At 37.4% G+C, this 23149-nt stretch overlaps 1 protein-coding gene and 1 long non-coding RNA gene across 5 annotated transcripts in view; one reads left to right on the top strand and one right to left on the bottom strand.

Annotated features, from left to right (window-relative positions):
* LOC140530919 (uncharacterized) overlaps positions 1 to 23149 on the bottom strand; it is a 949813-nt gene that overhangs the window by 365728 nt on the left and 560936 nt on the right. The gene's annotated exons all lie outside the window — the stretch shown is intronic.
* Positions 1 to 23149, top strand: part of LOC140531016 (A-kinase anchor protein 9-like) — a 102884-nt gene that overhangs the window by 57669 nt on the left and 22066 nt on the right. Inside the window, exons 13-21 of the mRNA XM_072650218.1 lie at positions 81 to 193; positions 666 to 857; positions 1620 to 1764; positions 3852 to 4071; positions 5405 to 5555; positions 6943 to 7617; positions 7878 to 8092; positions 9071 to 9253; positions 22797 to 22918. Coding sequence (XP_072506319.1) covers positions 81 to 193; positions 666 to 857; positions 1620 to 1764; positions 3852 to 4071; positions 5405 to 5555; positions 6943 to 7008 — 887 coding nt within the window. The 3' untranslated portion in view covers positions 7009 to 7617; positions 7878 to 8092; positions 9071 to 9253; positions 22797 to 22918. The remainder of the gene's footprint in view (positions 1 to 80; positions 194 to 665; positions 858 to 1619; positions 1765 to 3851; positions 4072 to 5404; positions 5556 to 6942; positions 7618 to 7877; positions 8093 to 9070; positions 9254 to 22796; positions 22919 to 23149) is intronic.

The following is a 23149-nucleotide window of genomic DNA, read 5'->3' as shown; positions in this document are numbered from 1 at the left end:
TCCTTTCATTTTTATAATTTAAATAAATAAAATTTATAATGCTTTTATTCGTACTAAATAATTATTTTTATTTATTTTAGACTCTGGATTAGATTGGAGTCAAGGTATCGGTCTTCAACAAAGCCAGGAATTTGATATTGAAGACACTCCAAGGGAAGAACGTGAAAATTCCTTAACTCCAGAGATGCTAAAGGTATTAATAAATTGATATCTTTCTATCAGATTAAATCCTTTCTGTGTTAGAGACAGTGGTGTATTAGGAGGTATAAGTACTACATTATGTAAGGAGACTCATAGAATTGTGATCCCAGGAGAGAGCTTATTGCCTTTTTGATAATGATTAAAGCAGCAATAAGGATAGATTTTACAGACCCAAAAGCCATATCCTGTGCACTTATAGCCACTGTGCAGCTTCGAAAAGACAATGTGCTGAATGAAGCAGGAGCATGCTGGTAGGAAGAGGGGTCGGCTGAGTGCTGCGCTGGCCTTCTCTTTTAGAGATCTCAGTGTATGCCACTCAGCCCCCAGCAAGCATAGCATGCCATTCCCTGCTTGATTTTCCTTAGAGAGAAACACAGATACCACTTTCTTTTTCTGTTTCATTCTTCAGTTGTCCAGTACAGGAATACAATTTCAACACTTTGGTTTTGGGGTTTGTTTTACAGGAGTTGCTGAGAGAGGTCCATGATGAGGGTGTGCAAGTGCTAGCTCTTACTGAGCCACATTTCAGTGAAGGAGATGCCTGTTTTACTGAGCAAACTTCTGCATTTTGTCTGGAAGATAGAGAAATCTACCTCAACGTAATCTCATCTGATGTGGATTTAATTGCCAAAATGCAGGTGCAAAGGGAAACTGAGGTACACCAAAAATATAATGCAAGCATACGAATTTTCAGAATTTTAAAAATCTTTCCAGTGAGCCCTGTTTTCTCAAGTAAGATTTGTCCTTCATGTTGGTAAAAGTTGCTGCAAATTTCATACTTGAAAAGTGCAATTTTTGGAAGTGCTTGTTTAAATATTTGTCATTTTAAAATTATGAATATGTGATCATTTTTAGAACATATGAAAAATGCCCTGCCTTGAAAGTTGACATTATTTTATATTTTTTTAGCTTAATGAGAGTTCTCAGTCCCATGAGAATCCTCCAGATTGGCAAAGTGAATTTGTGCATGCCTTTCAGCAATTCTATCTAGAAGTTCAAAACATTCTGCTAGCCATACGTAAGACAGATTTGACAGCTCTCCCTATGAGAGATGTCCATGGATTGGTGAATCTGTTGGAGCAAAGATTACAAGATCAGGTACTGAAAGAAACTGCTGCAAAAGACATTGATTGCCATAGTACTGTTAAGAACCACTCCTGTGTGAAAGGGGAAACACACCAGAAACCCATAGTCCTAAAGTTGTTAGTATTTTGTGCTGTCTTTTTTAGTGAGAGGCTTCTTAATTAGTTTGATAGTCTTTTCAATTAAGCATTTAAACAAACATGAAGCATATGCATTATAAAGAACACTGTGCTAGATAATGGGAGAAGTAGATTGGAATAATAATATGTATTCCCTTCCCTAAGGAGCTCACTGTTGGATACAGTTTATGGATTTTTACATCACTTTCTAAATAGGTCATTAAATGCAGAGCTGCCATGGAGTATATTCAGAGTGCAGACAGAAGAAGCTTGTTGAGCGAAATCCAACCATTACGGGCTCAAATAAATACTGAAAAAATGACCATGAAGAGAGAAGAAGAGAGTGATTCACAAAGCCAAGGTATGTTGTAGTGTCGTGTGTGCTTGCCTATATATGTAAGTATGTATTTACAGTCCTGATTTTAATCTTTTTTGTCCTTTTCTCAGTTAATGAAAATTTCCTATTACTCAAACTTTAGTATTATTCTTAGAGAGCTATCCAAAATCAAAGCCAAAGCAATTTTATTAGTATTAAAATAATGCGTATTTGCTTCAAAAAATTTACCAGTGAATAAATATTTCATTGAAAATGACACTAAAGCTACTGAGTAAAGTCAGCACCTTTCCCTGTTTTGCATCTATGCAGGATGAGATAATAAATAAGTTTCCTTCTCCACATTTCACTTGATGGCCGCACGAAAGAAGGATTCAGGGATTTAAACAGTTGTTACTTTAAACAAAGATTTCACATCTAATCTTAATCATGTGTGGTAATAGAATTTGTGCTATCATTGTACAAAATTTAAAGTATTCCTTTAAATAGATTTAGATTCCTTTCAGATCCACGAAAAATGTTTTTTAAGTAGCATATAGATAATCCAGATATATTCATTTAGATTCTGTACCCTTCATTTCTAGGGAAAAAAATAAACTGAAGATGATTTTACGTTAGATCAATGAGCACAGTCATGTTGTTATTTAAACGTATGAGTCTCTAATTTTATTGATTTCCATATACCTCAGCTAAAGTCAGTGTCTCCTCCCCGACAAAAAAGTACTTGTCAAAGACAGTAGCATAATGCCACCCAACTGCCCTCCCTGCACTTGGTGCACGGCGTCATCTTGAAAGTGGGATCTGGCGATTCCTGTAGCTATTCCTGTAGTGATTCTTGTAGCGATTCTTGTGGCAAATTGGTGAATGAAGTCAGAGAGAGTAAAGTGAAATCTGACTCAGATTATATCCACACTTGTTGAAAGTAATTTGCCAGCCCTGTCAGCCTTTTCCAGTGTAGAACAGAATCTACATTACTGTGACATGAAATTCATATGTATGTGTTGGTATTTATTGAGCCATCTATCTATCTGCCACTAAGAATGGAGATGAAAGTGAGTTCAATAATAGAACCAAATTCATGCTTTATTTTACAAGTACCTTTTATCTAAACATAAATTTAATTGACCATTGCTTTATTATTGCAGAATTTATTTTTGAAGTTTTTATTGGTATTCATTAAAATACTGTTTATGCATGACATGTTATTGCTTATATACGTGTATGTATATATACATATACACACGCACACACATATATATATATCACAAGTCAAATTTTGTTCCTCAAAATGTAGACAAATACATATGAGTTTTATATAGCATTAGTAGCCAAAAAGCTAGTGTTGCTTCTGTCTCCTAACACCATTTTTATTAAGGTATTTCATTCTAAATTAGGTAGGGATTTTAAAAATTCATTTTCTTTTCAACTTTGATGTCATGCTACAAATTTTTGTGTGTTTTGTGTTTTTGTTTTTAAAGAAAGTATCGTGAACAAAAGCACAGATTTGGATTTAACTTCTACAGAATCATAGTAAAGTTCACAGAAATTGTCTACAAAATGGCGCTGCACTGAAAAAAGAAATAGTCGACTAAAACTGAAAATTGTAGCATTAGTTAAATGGATAATCCATGCAAGTACTTTGCGTAGATGGCAACTTATTTATGGAGTACAAGGTTAAGGATTGTGAGCATAAGTTAATCAAATTTGTAGGTGAATGGAAAAAAATAAAGATTCTTTTATTCACATTATTATTTTAAACTTTAAAAGATGATTTCTATTTGAAATGTTGTATGTTTAATAAATTGACTTGTGTTCATTTTGAGTATCCTGTCATAAATTTGTTCTATAGCCATATAATCTTCCTGGTGTTTCAGTATAACATGGGGAACTTTCTTAATGTTGAGCGGTAGATTTCACCCAGTAATCCCAGATCATTGTTATTTCACATGTGTCTAATAAAATATTGAAGTGGTACAAAATTTAAAGTGTAAATAATAGTATAAAGCTAATGAAATAGAAGAGACCAGACCTGTAAATTAAGTAATGCTGTGACACAGTTATTCCTAAAAGCAATTAAGCAGGTGTCTCACAGATATTAGTGTGTTCTTTTCTAGAACTTTTAGAACACAACATGCAGCAGAAGCAGGCTCAGATCCTGGAGATGCAGGTGGAGCTGAGCGCACTGAAGGAAAAAGCAGCCGAACTACAGGAAGAGCTCTGTTCTGAGAGAGTGAGGGCTGCTGACCTCCAGGATGAGCGGACACAGGCCAGGCTGGAGCTCGAAACGACGCTCAAAGCCCAACACAAACACCTGAAGGAGTTAGAAGCTTTCAGGTGTGCTGGGCTTCCTTCTGTCAGTTTTCTGTTTGATTGGGCATCTGTGCTCCCATCCTTTCCACTTACACTGATATGCACCCAGAATGACCTCACTAATAATCAGTATGGATGTCTGATGCTATACATACCAAATTCTCTGTCTTCCTAGAGCTTGTTTGACAATAGCGTGATGCACGAAATCTTGGGGACTTCCTAAATCTTGACTATTTTTCTGTAATTACATTTGGGAAGACTTACAGTGCAGAACATTAGAGCCAATGGATACCATGTACTGAGAAAGGCAATACTAAAAAAAAAAAAAAGAAAGAAATGAAAAGATTGTATGCTGAAATAGAATTTCTGTGAACAGTTTCACCTAACATAGCGTTAGTAGTTTTTCCTAATCCTGAATCCAGGAGTCTTTTCTAGCCCCAGCTTCATACATTGGTTTGGTGTTAGGAAAGCTATTTATTTTTTATCTTTCTTTTAAAAAGTAACTGAAGGTAATCATTATGACCTATTTGGGATGAATTGATTAGTATGGGTGGGGATTAGTTCCTATATGTACATTTTTTAAAAGGTGGTATTTTATATAAAACATAGACATTTTTATAAATATCAGTGAAATTTGGATCCCTAAAGAAAAACTCATTATTTTGAAAAATTGCAGGAAAATATATAGCTATATAATGGTTATTTACCATACTCAGGAAAAAATGTGTATTTGCAACTGTAGTAAATTGCACTTTAAAGAAATGTATAAAGTTTCATTACATGTTGTATTGTCTACGTTAATAAATGATAACTTGACAGTAGTTAGCCGGTATTGCTCCTTGAATAGGTCATCTTCAACCGTAATAAGCATTTACTCAGTATCTGTTATACACCAGGCACAATTCTAGGTGCTAGAGACACACATCAAATAGTCCCTGCCCTTAAAAAGTTCGCATCCTCTCAGGAGAAACAACTTGTCTACAGATTATTCACTGTAAGATATGGACAAAGTAGATACAAAGAGGGAAGAGACCAGAGAAGGCCTCCTGCAGAAAATGGTGCCTAAACTGTGCTTGGAAGGAAGGTTGTGATTCTGCAAAGCACACATGAGGAAGAGATGCGTTCCAGACATGGGAGAGCATGAAGGGAATAATATGTGAAACAACTGAAATGAGCCACAAGGTATAAATAGTCAAGAACCTTCCCTATGATTAGGTTATTAAATGGTCCGTATTTGAGCTTTGACAGTAGGCACCAAGCCAACAGGTAGCTTCTCTGGGGAGGATGCATTTTCCTTCTTGGTATAATGCCGTGACAAAATATTGTTTTTTAAAGATCATTTCTGTTTCTGTTTTAGGATGGAAGCCAAAGAAAAAACAGAAAAAGTACATTTGTTAAATGATACATTAGCCAATGAACAGAAAGAAACCAGAGAGCTTCAGTGGGCTTTGGAGAAGGAAAAAGCCAAGTTGGAACGTAGTGAAGAAAGGGAAAGAGAAGAACTTGAGGTATGCTCCTTTTCATCTTTAAATGATCCTGAACATTTTTTAAAATAAGTTTTTATTGATACAGTTTGGGGTTGGGTTTTTTTTAATATTATGATGGATTCCCCCAGAAATCCACTCCCTCTCTGTGAACCATCTCACATAGCAAATAGTATTTTCAAAGAGGAAAAATCATCATAACTGATTAATACATTGAAAAACTCTGAAAGTAAGCACAGAGTGCAACACTTGGAATCTCCCACCTCTGCAGAATGATGGAGCGGTAACCTCTTCTGTCTTATCTTCTAAAGCTTGCTTGTTCTGTATCATTTCACAACTTTCACTTCTGATTTTTTTTGTGGCCTTTCCTTTTACACTGTTTGTAGTCTTCTATATTGTTTTCTTGGCTTGGGTAAGAAGCCTTTTTGGAACATGCCATCTAAAGCTGTCTTTGTTAGGCACAACAGGTTGGGCAGCATACAGTATGTTGACTTATTATTTTATCTAAACTGTATACCATCAAAAAAGTAAAACATGTTAGTTTTGCATCAGAGAAGTCACATAACAGAATTATCATTCTTGAATTAAGTTATATTATATATGATATGATTCCATTGGTTGAGTGGAATCTGACCCTGATTACATTGATGGTAACTGAAAATAATCAACCTTGTTTATCATGTCCAGTCGGAAAATAGAAACTGCACTGCCTTGATACGCTAAGATAGCCTTAGCATATTCATTCACATCTATCATTAAAAAGGGGTAGGAAAATTATCCTAGTAATAGAGAATTCTAGTATACTGATTTAGAAGTGTTATGAGAGACCATCAGTCCCTAGCAGTGGAAAAACAGATCCAAGTGCACTGCCAGGAGACCATCTTCCAGTGGTGCTGACCCAAGCCCTGCTCACTAGGATTCTGATTCCCAAAGGACCTTGAAACATCAGCTCTGCTGATGTGCCTCAGGATCCTCGCTGCAGCCGAACCTTCTTTATGAGTTGTCTCTCCTCGTTCGAGTGTGAGCTCCTGGAGAGCAAGGCTGCTCACTTTTCTGCTCCTATTCCCAGCACAGAGCTTAGGCTGTGGTGTGCACTTAATAAATGTTCTTCCATTCCATTCTTAGGGGAGAAATGATATATATTCATATCCACTGTATGTTTCCTTCTCTTTAGAAGGATAAAAAAAATGTTCTCAAAAGAATTCTGTCCTACCACGTTTTTTAACTTATATTCTTTGGCTTTGAAAAATGATTTATTAGCTTTACGGGGTGAATCATTTTTACCTTTGTTTCCCAGTTCTTACATTGTCAGGATTAACACTGATGACTGGTATCTTAAAAAAAGATGTGTTATTAGGATCAGAAATTGGTTAGTAACAATATCGTCTTCCTTCATTTTATTTTGTGCAAGGATCTAAAATATTCACTGGAAGGTCAGAAACAAAGGAATGTTCAATTAAATCAACTTTTGGAATAGCAGAAACAACTCCTGAGTGATTTGCAACAGAAAATAGTGTCCCAGGGAGCTCTGTATGATGCCCAGATATCAGAAGAGCGAAGCCAGAAGTCAGAGCTTCAAGGACTACTTGAATCAGAGAAAATTCGAGTCCTGGAAATGCAAGAGACCCTTGAAAGGGAAAGAGAATTAGATGCACAGCTTCAGGCTCATGATGATGATGACCATGAACAGGATAAGGCATCCACATCAGGGGAAGCAGTGCTCAGAGATCTGCAGAAACAGCTGTATGAAAAGCACAACCGCATAGTGGAGCTGATCGGTGCAATTGAAAAATATAAGCTGGACTCTTTGCAAATGAGACAGCAGGTAGAGAAAGATAGACAAATCCATAGGAAGACGTTGCTCACAGAACAACAGGCCAACACTGAGGGACTAAAAAAGATACATGAGCTACAGTCAAAAATGGAAGACCTCCATTGGCAGCTGGAAGAGAAAAGGCAAGAAATTTATAAATTAGAACTTGAAAGGAAGAGATCACAAGAAATTATACAGGAACTTCAGAAACAAGAACAAGAGAAGGGAGAGAATTTTGAAACTGGAAGAGTATCCTATCAAAATCTCAATGAGGTATAGATTTTCGTTTTTGTAACTATGTATTTTGAATGGAATGTTTGAGTGGAATGTGGTCATAAAATTTGTTTGACTAGATACTGGGTAACATCTGAAAATAGTGAAGCAAACTAACATCTGAAAATAGTGAAGCAAACTACTTAAATTTTTAATTAGAGCTTTACTTAAAATGGAAGGAAATTGCTTTTGTATTTATTTAAGAAAAAACTTAGGTGGTGTACAGTAATTAATTATTATCTTTTTGGTCCTTTGGTCAGCCAACCACATGGGACTCATCCAGTGATCGAACAAGAAATTGAGTTCTCCAGCAGAAAATTGAAGGAACTGAAAAAAAAGAATCAAGTTATCCCCCACTGATTGAGATGAATGGGGGTGGGACAACTGAGGATATTCATGAGCTAGAGACTGTTAGGCAAAAGCTGCAGCTCAGCTCATCAAAACTACAGCAGCTGACCCGCAAAGCCTCCAGCAGGTGCGAGAAACCTTCTTGACTTTCCAAGAAGGAATTTGTAACCTGGATAAAGTTGCTTATTAAGATGCAACACATTTTTGTGTTGTCACATCTGAATAGTGAAATAGTTTTCATTCATCCAAAAAAGTACTGTCTTCTTGAGCTTATATATATTTTTTAACAAAACTCTCCTTAATAATATCTAACATTTCTTTAGGCTTTTAAGGTTAAGAAATATAGTACAGTTAAAAATAAATTATGTAAAGTTTTTAGCCTAAAGGTAAAATGTGAGAAGGGAGAATTATGTGAAGAAGAGCTTTAGTTCTGATTGTTGTATTTACAGAGTTTAACACTCCCCAAATTAGTAGAATTAAGCCATGAGGTTTTGTTTTTTCATTTGGGTCCAGAAAAATATTGATCACATTCTTTTACAATTACAAAAGTTTACTGGATATTCCCAGCAGGGGGAGGTAAGAAATTTTTAACCATTTATAAAGCAATATGGACTTCAATTTTGTCAGAAAATGGTAGAGATTTTTTGAAAATAGCAGTGTAATCCATCTCTTGCTTTGCCTTCCTGCTAAGACAGCTTTGGGGGATTTTCTGGATGAAATAATAGTGAGCAGCGTGAAGAGAATGGAAGCGAAACTTAAGGCCATCTTTTTTTGTTTGTTATTGATCGTTTAAAAGGTTTAGTTTGGGATAATAATGAAAGAAACTAGTGGTTAAGGTTTAGAATGACCGAAATTTGACTTATTCATATCCTGTCTCTTCCTCATGAGCATGGATAATTGAGAGCAGTTCACCTTATCCCTATATGTGACTTTACATTGCATAATCTGTCCTCTCACAAAATGCAGTAGTTTCCTTGTTTATAGAACATCCAAGTTGTAATAAGACTTTAAACGGCTCCCAAGAATATGATCATACATTGTGTTTTTGTCACTATTTTTATATGTTGTTGATCTGATTTCATGTCACTTTTTTTTTCCTTTCTAGCCCACTTTAGTATCACCAGGCATTTCCTGTAGCTCATTGACTGAAAGTTTACTAAGACAAAATGCTGAGCTGACAGGACATATCAGCCAATTAATTGAGGAAAAGAATGATTTGAGAAATATGGTTATGAAGCTGGAAGAGGAGATGAGGTGGTTTCGACAGTCAGGACCTCGTGGAGACCAGGTATGTCTTTTGTCAGTGTTTGGTCATTCAGTAACATTGTAAATTGTGTTTTCTGATGGAGTGTGATGAGCCTGAACCTTTCTCTTGCTTTTTTCAAGAGGAGGGGTTCCAGATATGTAATTTCATTAGTGTAGGGAGTTTGCATTGAGGAATTTTTTCTGATTGGAGGCCTAGGTCACCCAGCCTTCACTGTTCTCCAGGCTCCTCCCCAGCGCTTCCTCTAACTGTCCTCCACTCGGCCCCCTCTTTTCAACCTCCACCATGGGTTATCTTTCCCCATTAAAATACAAGCTTCCCTTTTTTTTCTGCTTGTGTTTGTCTTCCCAGTGCTTACCATAGTGCCTGGCAGTAGTGAGCACTTAAGTAAGTTTTGGTTGACTTGATTTGACTATAGGCAATATGTGGTAGAATTATGTGGTAGAAGCAAGCCTGGAACCCAAAGGAAGCTAGGCTAACACTCTTTCTTCTTTCTTAACATGCATACACTGTATAAACAAATACTTTTACCACACATAAGGAAAAAAATGAAGCTCCTAAGTAGAGTATCTTGTAGATCCTAGTGAAAATTGTTTTTTAATTAAAAAAAAAAGGAAAATAAACTATTAATTTATACAGTGATATTTTAATCAAAGACAAGAATTGAAAAATCAGGCTGACAAATAGTAGAAGCCTATTGTCTTCATGGGAGCACCTGTCTAGTACATGATGGAAAACCTCCCACGATTTGGAGAGTCACTTCCAATGATTGTGAGGTGAATGTAAATAGTGAAGAGTAATGTAAATAGCGAAGAGTAGAACCAGTTTAAATAAAGCTTGATAAGGGATCTAGCTAAGCAAAGTAACCCCAAGGATTTTTAAGGATAAAAAAGAGCATGGACAACCACAAGAAGAAAAATGGAAAAAATCTGCAAAGATTTTTAGAACAAACTGCTTTCTGCATCAGGGAAGGTAGAGACACAGCGCTTGAGTTCTGATGCCTTAATCCTAGAAGTGCTTGTCAAAGAGGTAGAAATGAGACTAAAAAGAACAAAGGCAGGAACAGCAACTGGACTGGACCAAGAACTTAGAGAAGAGATTCATGCAAGAGACAACACAACTCCCAGCTGAGAAGGCATTTAAAGGCAGGGAGAGATACCAGAAATTTGGGCAGGGATCATAAACTAAAAGCAAAATTTCACAGTAGATTGTATATTTACCATCTGAGTTGAAGAGAAATTCCCTAGGATGGTGAAGTTTTCAGATCGTCCTCTTTGCAGATGACCTTTTTATGCTGGCTGCATCAAGAAGTGGAACATGGCAGAGCCTCCTGGAGGAGATCCACAAGCATTCAAGAGTTTGGCCTAAGTATCCACATAGGAAAGATCAAGTGGATGAAAAATGTCTGTGACCAGATTATTACATGCCATTAAATGAACAGCCTAAAGAATTCTCTTACTGTCTCTTAGCCCATCTGTATCTATCTACATAGGTTGATCAAGATAGATCAGTAGAGAGTTGGATGAATAGATCAACAGATCGGCCAGTTGATCTCCTGGGCAGGCAGTACAAATGAATATCTGGTTAGGCCCAGAATTAAGCAGAAGGAGTTCAGGTGCCCTGGAGTGCCTTCAGGAAATTTACAGAGCTCCGTTAAATAATTTCAAATTCCTGGAAACAAAAGCTCATCTTTTAATACTAATGTTCTACCACTATTGTAGGATGTGAGTCATATAAGAATATAAAAGTTAGTATAACAGAGGGCAAGGAAAAGATGCATGTTGGGTATGAGACAAGCTGCAAAAAAACATAACAAATAAGAACTGGAATAAAGGCTCTCATTAGGAAAATTTATGATCAGGGAAGAAGATAGATTGGTCTGATGATGAGAGTGAGAAATGACCAGTAGAAGACCTGAGCATTCTCCTTGTAGTCTCACAATGTCAAAAAAGAGAAAGAAAGTTCCCAGCTCACTTCACTGGGGTAAACTCATGAAAGGTATGAATAAGAGTTAGACAAGATGGACATTTATGGATGTGCCAAGATCTGAATGAATCAATAGGTGGAATATCCAAATTAATGAGATCACAAAAGTATTTGGTTATGGTGGCTTTATTTGATCACATAAAAATAATTATCAGAAAAATACAATGATTAACCACAACTATGTGATAATGATACATTATTGGAGTATGACTTTAAAGGAGAGTGAAAATGCAGAAGAGTCAAATGGTCAAGAATATGAATGGACATTTTCCAAAAGAGGAAACAGATTGTAAACAGACATTGAAAGATTGAAAAATCTCACTATTAAGAAAAGGAAATTGGCACATTTCTGGGACATAAGGAAAAGAGCCCTGGATTTGCAGGCAGAGACATGGATGGGTAGTGCACCAGGCTTGGAGACATAGAGATTTGAGTTCAGATTCAGCCTCAGACACTGTGTGACCCTGGGCAAGTCACTTAACCTCTATTTGCCTCAGTTGAAATAAAGACTGGGGCCATTAAACTGTACATGGAGATCCCTGTGGGCCATGGATTGACTTCAAAAACCACATATTTAGAGTATCTATGACTTATCTTTATTTTATTTCATATCAAACTTTTATTTGTTTTGTTCACTATTTCCCAATTACATTTTAATCTGGTTCAAGCCCCACTGGGGAATGTTGTGGGAAACAAGCAACTGGCGGCTTGTGTTTGTGGTGACGTCTTGTGTAGTGGAGAGAAAGTCAGCCTCAGAGTCACAGGGGCCAAGGTCCTCGTCCTGTCTTGGAGACCTACAAGCTATGTGATCCAGGAGAAGTTACACTCACTGCTCAAAGCAATTCTCTTTGACTTTACATCAGAGAAAAGGTGTTGCCCTGTGCTGGTACAAAGCTTCCTCAAGAGTTCCCTATTCATATAAAATCCAGATATTTATTCTGCAATATACTTTAATACATGTAATTTTCTCTTCCTCTAGAATATAAACTCTTTGTAAGAAGGGATAGTTTCATTCCTTTTATTTGTATACCTACTGCCTGGCACATAAGTGTTTAATAAATAATTGTTGATTAATTATGTTGGTGATGAGTCTCTCTGTCCTTAGCTGATTAGACAGCAGACTCAGTCCATCTCAGGGACCATGCCTGAGGAATCTTTCCAGTTCAGAAGATTTTTGTCAGAGCTCATGTTCCCCTAGAATAGTGACTTAGAGAATTCAGGATCCATATTGGGGACATTACGTGAAGGCTCTCTGTAGCCAGAGTACAACACTGTAACTCACCAAATATAGGAAGGCCTGCATATGCTAAATGGATCTTTTGTGGAGGTTCTACAGAAGAATAGAAATGAGTATCTCACAGGATGAGAAGGTGCAGACAGGTTGCAATCTGCACTTATGGAGAGAATGTCCCCATCAGTAAGATTATGGATCCAAGAAGTATTAAAGCACAGTATAGAGTACACACTACATACCTCTGCCTCTGCCTTCCCTCCCCCCAAGCTACTGCCATCAAGAGTTAAGCTATGCCAGAGTCCAGCAAAATAAATCTAATCTCTTAATGGTCAGATTCCTTAATCCTCAATTAGTCTCTTTTTCTTCTTCCTCCTTCTGTCATCTGATCTTTTCTTAAATTACAAAGTACAGTACAATATATCTATTAGGGCCAGGGTGTGTTATGTCACCTACACAATCTGAGAAGGCAATTTAACAGATACAATAGGGAAGAAGATGATCTGAGTATATTATCACCAGATAAGTTAAACTCAGGTACACCTACCACTTGAGAATCCCGATATCACCATACAACACATCCTCAAACTCAGGGGGTGGAAGGGTTTGGAATTAGATGGGGAGAAAGAGGAAATTTGAGATTGGGGGATGAGAGGGATATGTCCTGTTTAAGTCTTCTCAGTTTAAAGAATCTAGTTGGACTAAAAAGGGGGGTGGAGAAATGAGCGGCAAAATAAGGAGAATGGGATAATCAATAAATAGTGGGTCAATATGTATTATACAATACATATTTATTAAGTACCTACTATGTGCTCGGCACTGTGATAAGTTCTGTAAATATAAAGAAAGGCAAAAAAAAACCAGTCCTTGACCAACAGGAGCTCACAGTCTGGGTGGGGAAAACAACAAATAAAAAGAAGCTGAGTTGGGGCGGGGGGAGAGGTCTCATCAAGGGTGCATAGTTAAGTGCAGGAGTATAGCAGGATCGGAAATGATGGGATAGACTCCTTATACCACCTCCTTAAATGGAAGTTGTGGAAAGAACTCTAGGATGTTTACACTCTACCCTGTCAGATCAGAAGTGGGAGGAGCGCCCAGACATGGGGTACTAATGAGGTGTGAATTTCAGGGTTGATGCATTTCACAAGATGGTAAATTTCATGATGAGGTCCAAAAGGAAAGCTGTGTAGGAATGCTATCTTCCCAGCCACCATTTCTACACCATGCTACTTGGCCAGCACATTCATCTCCACCTACCCTCTCCCCACCAGGATCTGGGGAGATTTTACCTTATCACAATCAGAATCAAGTCTCTATGTCCCTTCTTGCCTATTTCCATGACGCCCTTCCATTCTTCCAGCTTACCCTGTGTTCTCTACCTTTAACAGAACATAAACTCCTTGAGGGTAAAGATTATCTTGTTTGTTTGTAACTGTATTCCCAGAGCTTACAACTGCACCTGGCACAGAGTAAGCGTTAGATCAATGCTTTATTGATTTAAGTACCATACAGAGATTTCTGAGAGTTTGTGATGAAGCACTCCCCTTTTTTCTGCTTGAAACTTATGTATACAGACACTCATATGTTTTAAGAACTCAGTATTGTACAATTGCAATAACATGATTCAGGAGGAACTCACGTGTTGAGTGAGTCATAGGCTTAACCCCAAAGAAGTGGAAGAAGCAATTAACCAGAATCGGGGATGGATGTATGAACCAGGAGGGAACAACAAATTAATAATAAATGCATCCTTCATGGTGCTCCTTTCCATGTTAGCCCCTCAGGGGCTGTCTACCTTGCCTACACTTAGTTCTGGCTCTTTGTAACAGTGATCATTTTTATTTTTCATTATTTTTGCTATTTTAGAGGCAGTAAGATGACATCTTAAAGATGTCTTGATTTGCATTGATGTGATCTTTGGGGACTATTAATACTTTTTTATATGGCATAGTGGCTCCAAATCTTAACACCTGAGACATCAGAGTACTTAATAAATGTTGATCAATTGATGATTGATTGATTGATGTCCCTTGAAAATTTCACCACTGGGTAGTGGCATATATTACTCTTATGTTTCAGTTTCTTGTAAGCTCTGGAGGTCAGACCTTTTTATGATATTGTTATGGCAAATATATTTTCCCAGTCTATCTCTTTTCATTTTATAGTTACTGCTTTTTGTCAGGTGGAACCACTGTCTTTATTAATTCAATCTAAGATCATGCTGAGTTTATTGGTCACTCTACCACACAGCTAACTAGGTTTTCCATCATTAAATATCCAGATTGTTTTTACATGTTTTTACATTTTACATGGAAGAACTGGTGATGTTTAGCCTGGAGAAGGGAAAAATTCAGAGGACGTAAGAACTGTCTTCAAATATTTGAAGGGCTGTCATGAGTACGACAAACTAGATTTGTTCTATGTAGCTCCAGAGGGCACAACCAAGAGAAGTAAGTAAAAGCAGCTGAGATTTAGGCTCAAAATGAGGAGCTAGCATACTAACAGTCAGAACTCTCCCCAAAGTGGAATCACATCCATCCCTCATTGGAAGTTTTTAAGCAGATGATCATTTTCTGCAGGTTGTAGAGGAAATCCTTGATCAAGGATGGGTTGAATTAAATAGCAGATGGGATATGCCTTACAGCTCTAAGACACTGGCCTCATTGCCCTCACCCTGTGCTTGGGCAGTTGGTTATTTGAATCCTATTGGAAGACCTTGCATTTAACTCTACTGAATTTCATGTTAATTCAGCCCATCATTCTAGTCTATCTAGTTAAAGATTCTCTGATTCTCCAAAACCTATCAAAGATCACCGTGCAATCTTGTCTGACAATGTTTTTAGTACTTTGGGATGGAGTTTGTGCACAGCTGATGACTTGAACTCTTTAAGGATATTGAAGTTCTTACTCTCTTAAGATTTCCTCACTTATTTTTGGTTTCAACTCACAGCTAACCATGTTTTAAAATATATCTTTCTTAGTCCAAAGACCACTCTACTTGGCAAAAGAAAACAAAAGAAAAGTAGGAGTTGAATAGTTCTGTCTTCTCTTTGTCATCCATTACCACTGTCCCATTTTGACCTTACACAGTACAGCTAGCTTGTCTTTGATTTCTGTCTTGCCCCTGGCATAGCCTTTATAATAGAAGAAAAGTCCTTTTGGTCATCCTTTGCATTTATCATCGGTTTTAGCTTGTCCTTAGCCTTAGTATTTCTGCCACTATTAATACAGGACCATGCTTCTCTTTTAGATTTATTTGCTGTTAACTGCTCTTGTTGCCATTGCCATAACCTCTAAAAATCTAAGATTATTGGTAAGGTACAAGCTAAATTGTATCTATTTTGTTCCTTTTGAATAAAGTATTTCTTTCCATAGTCGTATTCTGATTATGAGCCATGACTGAGGTCAAATTTGTCTCCTTCCATTAGGATCTCTAGCATCACCCTCAATCATCATCTTAGCTAACATTAACATAACATAGTAAGATTCACAGAACACTTTATATCCTTCATCTGAACCTCATAATAACCTTTTGCAGCAAATACTACAGATATTTTTATTCCCACTTATAGATAAGGAAAGTAAGGCACTGAGAGATGATGACTTGCCCATGTCTACATTACCACATTTACTTTCTCATCCCTATTTTGTTCATGTGGTATATCTGAGGCTGTGGGTTTTAGTACTTGATCTTTAGGGATATGAGTTACTGATTCCCTCTATTGCTTTTCTTCTGGGTAATTTTTTCCTCCCTCTCCATTTTCATTTGAAATTCTCTTGATTGGATTTGACATATTCAAAATAAATGGGGTTTTTTTCCTGTTCACTACCCAAGTCTACTTTTCTCTTCTAAAGTTTCTGTCTTCAATCAGCTGAGCAATGATGAAGATAGCAACTGTGCCCCTAAGGTCTTCAGTTTCTTGACTGGTCTTAGCAATAATTCCTTTTTTTTCTTTTCAATTCATAGGACAAAAACAAGCATTTCCATAAAACAATACAATAAAAAAAGATTGCACATGAAACTGCAAATCTGCTGTGTACAACTTGCTGTTCCTTCTAAATATACAACAGTCATCATGTAAATTTCCCTTTTGTCCCCTTTTTTCTTCTTCACCCCCACCCTAGAGATGGCTAACATGAGACATGAGAATAAGTATGTGTGTACGTATATACATATGTATGTGTACATGTAAACATATATGATTTTATATGTGTGTATTGTATATATATTTAAAATTATTATATACATATTTCTATTTATCAGTTCTTTGTCTGGATACAGATAGCATCTTTCCTTATATGTCCTTTATTTTTAATTTGTGTATTTCTAATAATCAAAATTACTTAGTCACTCAAAGTCTTTCTTAAAAAAAATATTGCTCTTACCATATACAGTGTTCTCTTCGTTCTACTCACTTTGCTCTTCATCATTTCATGCAAATCTTTCCCTGCCTTTCTTTTAGTGCAGTAGCAGTCCATCACAATCGTACACCATAACTTGTTCAGCCATTCCTCTATTGATAGAGATCCCTACAATTTCCAGTTCTTTACCACCATAAAGAGTGCTGCTATAAACATCCCATTCATATTCAAAATTATAATCACTATTTGGGAATTTCCCTCCATCTTATTTTTACTCACTATTTTCTTTCTTAGCCTTTACCTTATACCTATTACTTTATCTTCCCCTCCTACCCTCTCACCACCCACTTCATCCACCCCTCCAAAAGTCCCCCTCCATCCTGTCCCTCACCCTCTCCAATCCCAATTCACACAGCCCTCTAAAAACCCCTCCTCAACCCTATCCCTCAGTTTTCTCACTTCTCTACATGTTGAGTAGGATTCTATAACCTTCCAGGTGGACATGTAGTTTCCTCTTCAACCCAAATAAGAGGAAGTTTTCAACATTACCAAGCCTCAGGTCCTCCTGTCACTTGCCTCCATATTAATCACAGAGAATGAGCAGTGATCTTTGAGTTTCAAAAATATAGCTACCCCCAAGCTTCTCAGCCTTGGTTCAAGTTAAGCCTACTCAAGGGAAGGTTCACAAGCTCCCCCCCACCCCCTCCCCTGTTTCTCTGATCTCCTTCCTGAAGGACCAAATCGTTTAATGACCAGTTGTATCATATAACATGGTGATAATGAACATGAGTGATATATTTAATCAGGAAAATCTGCATAAACCACAAATACTCTAAACACCTGTGACCCAAAGGAAGCCACCTCTCCACATGTGTCTGCTGAGGAGTGCTGGGTTTGGCAAGGCACCACAGGTGAAAAGCATTCATGGCAAAAGATCAGCATGAGAACCAGGAAGCATTGGAAAAGGTCTTGTTCTCTTTCCTCTGATCACGAACTAGGAAAACAGGACATCAGGGCTAGATTCTGACCACAGTGGCATATGTATGTATTTATGTATATACATACACTTACAGCCATGTATAGGTGTGTGCAAAATTTACACATGGCATGTCCCAAAAGTCTTAGTGCATTAATGTTTTTAAACTAGTTTGAAACCTCACTAAGATTTTTGGGACACTGTGGTATGTGTGTGTGTGTATGTTTGCATATGTGTTTACATATGTATATAGGGGGATATCCCACATCCCAACTTTAATTAATATGACTAATAAAATGCTCTATCCCCTGATGCCTTTCCCACTTGAGAATGTCTCTTTGAACCTACCACAGTGATGCATACTTATAGTCTCTGCTTCTGAGATAGCTGAAGTTGGTGGATCACTATATTTTGGGGGTTCTAAGGCTGGGGTTCTAAGAGTAGGGCCAAAGCCATTTGGGTGTCTGTACTCAGTCCAACACTTATGTGGTGAGGCATAAAGAGACATTTCTAATGAATGGCTTCTACCAGCACCCTCCTACATGAGAGGGCAGGTCACTGCATCCAAAGACTAATCATAACAACATGCTTTGAGAGACCTTGTAGATTTGGAGTCAGAGGTTCATATTCTGATTCTGGCAGGTACTAGTTATATGGTGTCTTCATTTCCTCACTCCTCTGCATTTTTTCATCATATCCTCAGGACCCCCTGCCTCCTGCAAGATCACATCAGCCTTTGAACTCATGCCTTATCAGGATTCTATGTCCCTAGGGTCCCTCTCTTACACACTCTCTCTCCTTCCAGGGCAACTTTCTACTGAAAAGTTGGTTCCCCAGAGAATAGCTAACTATTCTTCCCCTCAGTTTTCAGGGTAACCATTAGAGAATGGGGTTTTTTTCTAGTATCGTCACTAGCAAGCCCTCATCTGGCATGTGCCCCATTGTTTATCAATTAGCCTACCAGAGTTAGTAATCTTTTACAAAGCAATATTTATTACAATGGAATAAGAAAAAATATACGTAATTTTATGCTAATATAAATTTATATCTTTAAATTATTAAAGCTTAAAATTACACTACTTTTGGGACACTGTGTATGTATATGTGTATATGCATTCACACACAAATATACATGTACATGAATATATATCTATACATGTACATACACATACACAGACATATATGCCTATACCTCTCTCTCTGAAACCTCTCAACCCCAGTCTTCCAAGCAAACTCTTCCAGAGTTTCCAGATCACAACCACATCAGAGTCCAAAATCTAATATTACAGGCAGCGAGGTTCATAGGATCAGAGATTTATAGCTAGAATGGACCAGACCTCAGAAGCCATCTAGGCCAACCTCTCCATATTCCAAGAGGAGAACAATGAAGATTAGTTGACTTGCCAAAATCTTCAGCATGGGCAAACTTTATCAGAATGAGTTGGGACAGTCTTTTCCTCTGGCCATTTTTTTTCTACTTGCTTCACTCTCCTTCATCTAGACATCTCCAGCCTTCTTTCAAAATGCCCATCTAAGCCCTCTTAGTGCCCATGCATGCTTTCCTTGAGATTTATTACCTGAGTCCTCTGACTTTAAATCTAGTTCTTAATTATCTAATAAAAAGAATTTGTGTGTGGGTGAGTGGGGGTGTGGGTGTGGGGGTATGTTCTTCTAATAAACCTCAATTGCTTGTGTACCACTAAGGAAAAGGATTTTCCACATCAGACCAAAAGAGTGTCAACAATTTCCTACTTCCAAGGTCAGAGAGAGAAAGAATCTGGAAGAGGGAAGCAAAGCCCTGAGGGTCAAAATGTATAGGATTAAATGTGGAGATAAGGTCCACTCTCTTGCCCTTCTGTCTCCCTCCCCACCCCCACCTCCAAATACACATCATACTTGTGCCCAAAGAGATTTCCCTGCCATAAAGTGTGACAGAGGGAAAAGTTAGATTTGAAGTCCAATGACCTAGGTTCAAATTCTAGTTCTTCTCCTTACTACTTGTGTGACCTTGAGCAAGCCACTTCACATAAAGGTAAAGCAAGACACTGGACATAAAGGGCCTCAGTTTCTTCATTTGTAAAACAAGGATGTTGGGGTAGACAGCCTCTGAACTCCCTTCCAAATCTCAGTCTTATGATCCTATAATCCTTTAAATTAATGCTCTTGTCAGATCCAGGCACTGGTTTTTTAATGTGTTTTGTTTTTTTTGCTTTGTTGTTTTTCTTTTTTATAAGGTCAAGTTCAACTAGGCAGGGAGGAGGGAAGAAGGGAAAAGGGGAAAAGAGCAGAAACATCCAGAAATAACCATGATATAAAAACAAAAAGGCATCAATAAAACTTATTTTTTTAAGAGCAATAAAAGAAGAAAGTGAACTAATGATCATCTTGGCCCCTGGCCCTAACCCCAAACACTGCAATCCAACACAACTATTCACAAGACAGATAGAACCATGTGCAACCTACCCACTGCAGAGACACAAGAGAGTCTTTCTTATCAGACCCAAGTATCATCTTACCCTAGCCAAGCCAAAGCACACATGGACATGAGCACATCTTCCCTATTCTTTTTATTTCCTCTTAATCACCCCACATTGGATCTGGGAATTTTGAAATGGGCCTAATTAGAGGAATGGGGATCAATCTACTGGCCAGAGAAAATACTTGTCCAGAACCTTGGCTATAGCTCAGTTGTATACAAAGTACAAAGCCGAAACTGACGATGAGGAAGATATCTTGGGGAAAAGCTCAGGGCATATGAAAAATCAAGAGTGTTCACATTTCTCTTTAACCTCTCTCCCTGAAATAAATTCATTTGGAAAACTGATAAAGCACACCAGAAGTCCATCTTGAGTTGGAGGGAATGAAACTCTACCCATGACCCCCATCCTTGGTAGCAAACTCCCCGGAGAGCTTTTCAGGAATGGACAAGTTTATTCTTCACCTTTCTCATGCCAACAAACTGAAACATGAATATTAGTGCATGTAAGAAAATCCTTAATCTGATTGCAAATCACAGGCATATGTTTGGCCCGGAAAGGCATATTAGGGAACAAACACTTCAAAGGAAAATCCTTCAGAAATGGAATCTCTGGCACCAGATCTCCTGACTGCCTACTAAACTGTTTGACCAAAACGACTACTTCAAGAACCCTCAGTCATCTACCCCTCTGACCAAAGCTTGGAAACAGGCCAAAAACCAAAACATGACGTGTGATCCAACCCCTTTTCCATAATTCCAGCCAATCAATCTCAAACACCAAAGAATTAAACCAACCAGCCCTTTTCTTTTCAACAGACACTCAAGTAAGAGAGGCTGCCCAAGGTGAACAACTAGCTGATATCGTCTGACTCCAAAGACCCCCCAATTCAGCTTGATCCTTACATTTTCTAAGTGCTGGTGGCTGTCATTTTTGTTTTTGTAGATTTGCGGATAATTCCTCTCTAAGAGAATATGTGTGTCTATACCTACCCAGATATTTAACAATCTGAATAAAAATATCAGACCAACATAACATGAGAAATAATAGACAAAAATCTGCTACTTTAAGTAGTGATGATATATGTAAAGCAGGGATTCTTAAATTGGGATCTGTGACCTTTTAAAATATATATTTGGATATTTGTATTTTCATGTAATTGGTTTCCCTTGTAACTCTATGTATTTTACTTTATGCACTTTAAGATATCATTCTGAGAAGAGGTCCACAGACTTCACCAGACACTGTCAAGGGGATTCATGACATAATAAAAGTTAAGAAGCTCAATGTAAAGAGATTCACAAACTTTAAAGCACTGTATAAATGCTATTTATTATCACTAAGTAAAGAGAAATTTGTAATTCAGAAACTAATTAAAAAGCACTTCTCTAGTGTGTTGTTTGGGGCTGTTATCCAGTAAATCAAGAAATATTTATGGGGAGTTAGGATTCCTAGACTTAGATGGAATCTCAAAGAACACCTAGTCCAACCCCTTCATTTTGCAGGTGAGGAAACTGAGGGTGAGAGAGCAAGGGCAAGGTGACTTGCCCAAAGAGGCATTATTAGTGGCAGATCCAAGATCAAATCCAGGTCCTCTGACTTCAAATCCTGAACTCTTTTCATGATACCTACTACAAAGGATTTTTTTTAACATGACAAAAATGTTGGCTTGTTTTCGAATAGCTGGTTTTTTTAATGTCCTCTCATTAATGTCCTTAATGAAAGACAGGAAGGAAGGAAGGAAGGAAGGAAGGAAGGAAGGAAGGAAGGAAGGAAGGAAGGAAGGAAGGAAGGAAGGAAGGATGAAGGGAGAGAAGGAAGTAAAGAAAGAAAGTGAAGGAAAAAAGAAAAGAAGGAAGGAACGAAGGGAGAAAAAAGAGAGAAAGAAAGAAATTTACATGATGACTTTATTATATATTTGAAAGGAATAGCAAATTATACATAACAGATTTGCAGTTTCATGTGCAATCGTCTATTTCATTATACTATGTTATGGAAATGTTTGTTTTATTCCATAAATGTAAAAAAATTAAAATCAAAAAAATATTTCATGTCCTTACAGTAGAATTCTGTGGTTTCACCTGGATAAGAATGCCTCCTACCAACCCATAATGCAGACCATGCATCTATAACTTACAGTCTTTGCTAACTGCCTGAAGTTCAGAGGGGTTAAATAAATGATTTGCCACATTTGTGTAGCTAGGGAGTGTTTGCAGCAATCTTTGAACCCAGTGAGGTTAGGTTTTAAAAGGACATGCACAAAGTATGGAAGGAAAGATGTATAACAGAAGGCACAAAAGAGTTGAACTTTCCATAAGAATAGCGTTATGAAAGCAAAGGCCTTAAAATGAGCTTGCAGAAAACATGGACACCAAAAAGGCCTTTAAAGAAACCATCTATTACAGAGAAGAAAAAGACCAAAAAAAAAAAAAAAAAAGGGATAAAGCTTCTGCTTGGGATGGATTAGACCGTGATAATGGAGAGTAAAATGAAGAGTTACTCCATTTCTATTTTGTGTCTGTTTTCTCTATCCAGAAGAATCATGTTCACTTTGGAAATAATAGCTTTATATTGAAAAGGATAAATCAAAAATCACCAGCTCATATCCAACAAGCTAGATGCCTTGGAGAGTAGCAAGAGTTTTGGAAGACTAACAGGTAAGACACTTAGAAATTCACAGGAAGCAAAATCTAAAAAAGAAAATGGCGGTAAAGTTATTGGCCTCAAATGTCAACACAAAATGTTCAAAGCAAAAGAGTTGTACTAGAGATCCTAACATGAGGGGGAAAATGAGAACTCAAGGCTCTCAATGAGACTTGATGGGATGAGACCTATGACTACACTGTTTAGTATATTTTTTTCAAAGGAAACAGGATACAAAGAAGGCA

This window comes from Notamacropus eugenii, chromosome 3, assembly GCF_028372415.1.
Source record: "Notamacropus eugenii isolate mMacEug1 chromosome 3, mMacEug1.pri_v2, whole genome shotgun sequence".
Classification (NCBI taxonomy): Eukaryota; Metazoa; Chordata; class Mammalia; order Diprotodontia; family Macropodidae; genus Notamacropus; species Notamacropus eugenii.
The sequence above is the reverse complement of the archived record's forward strand: the minus strand, read 5'-3'. Positions and strand labels throughout refer to the sequence as shown.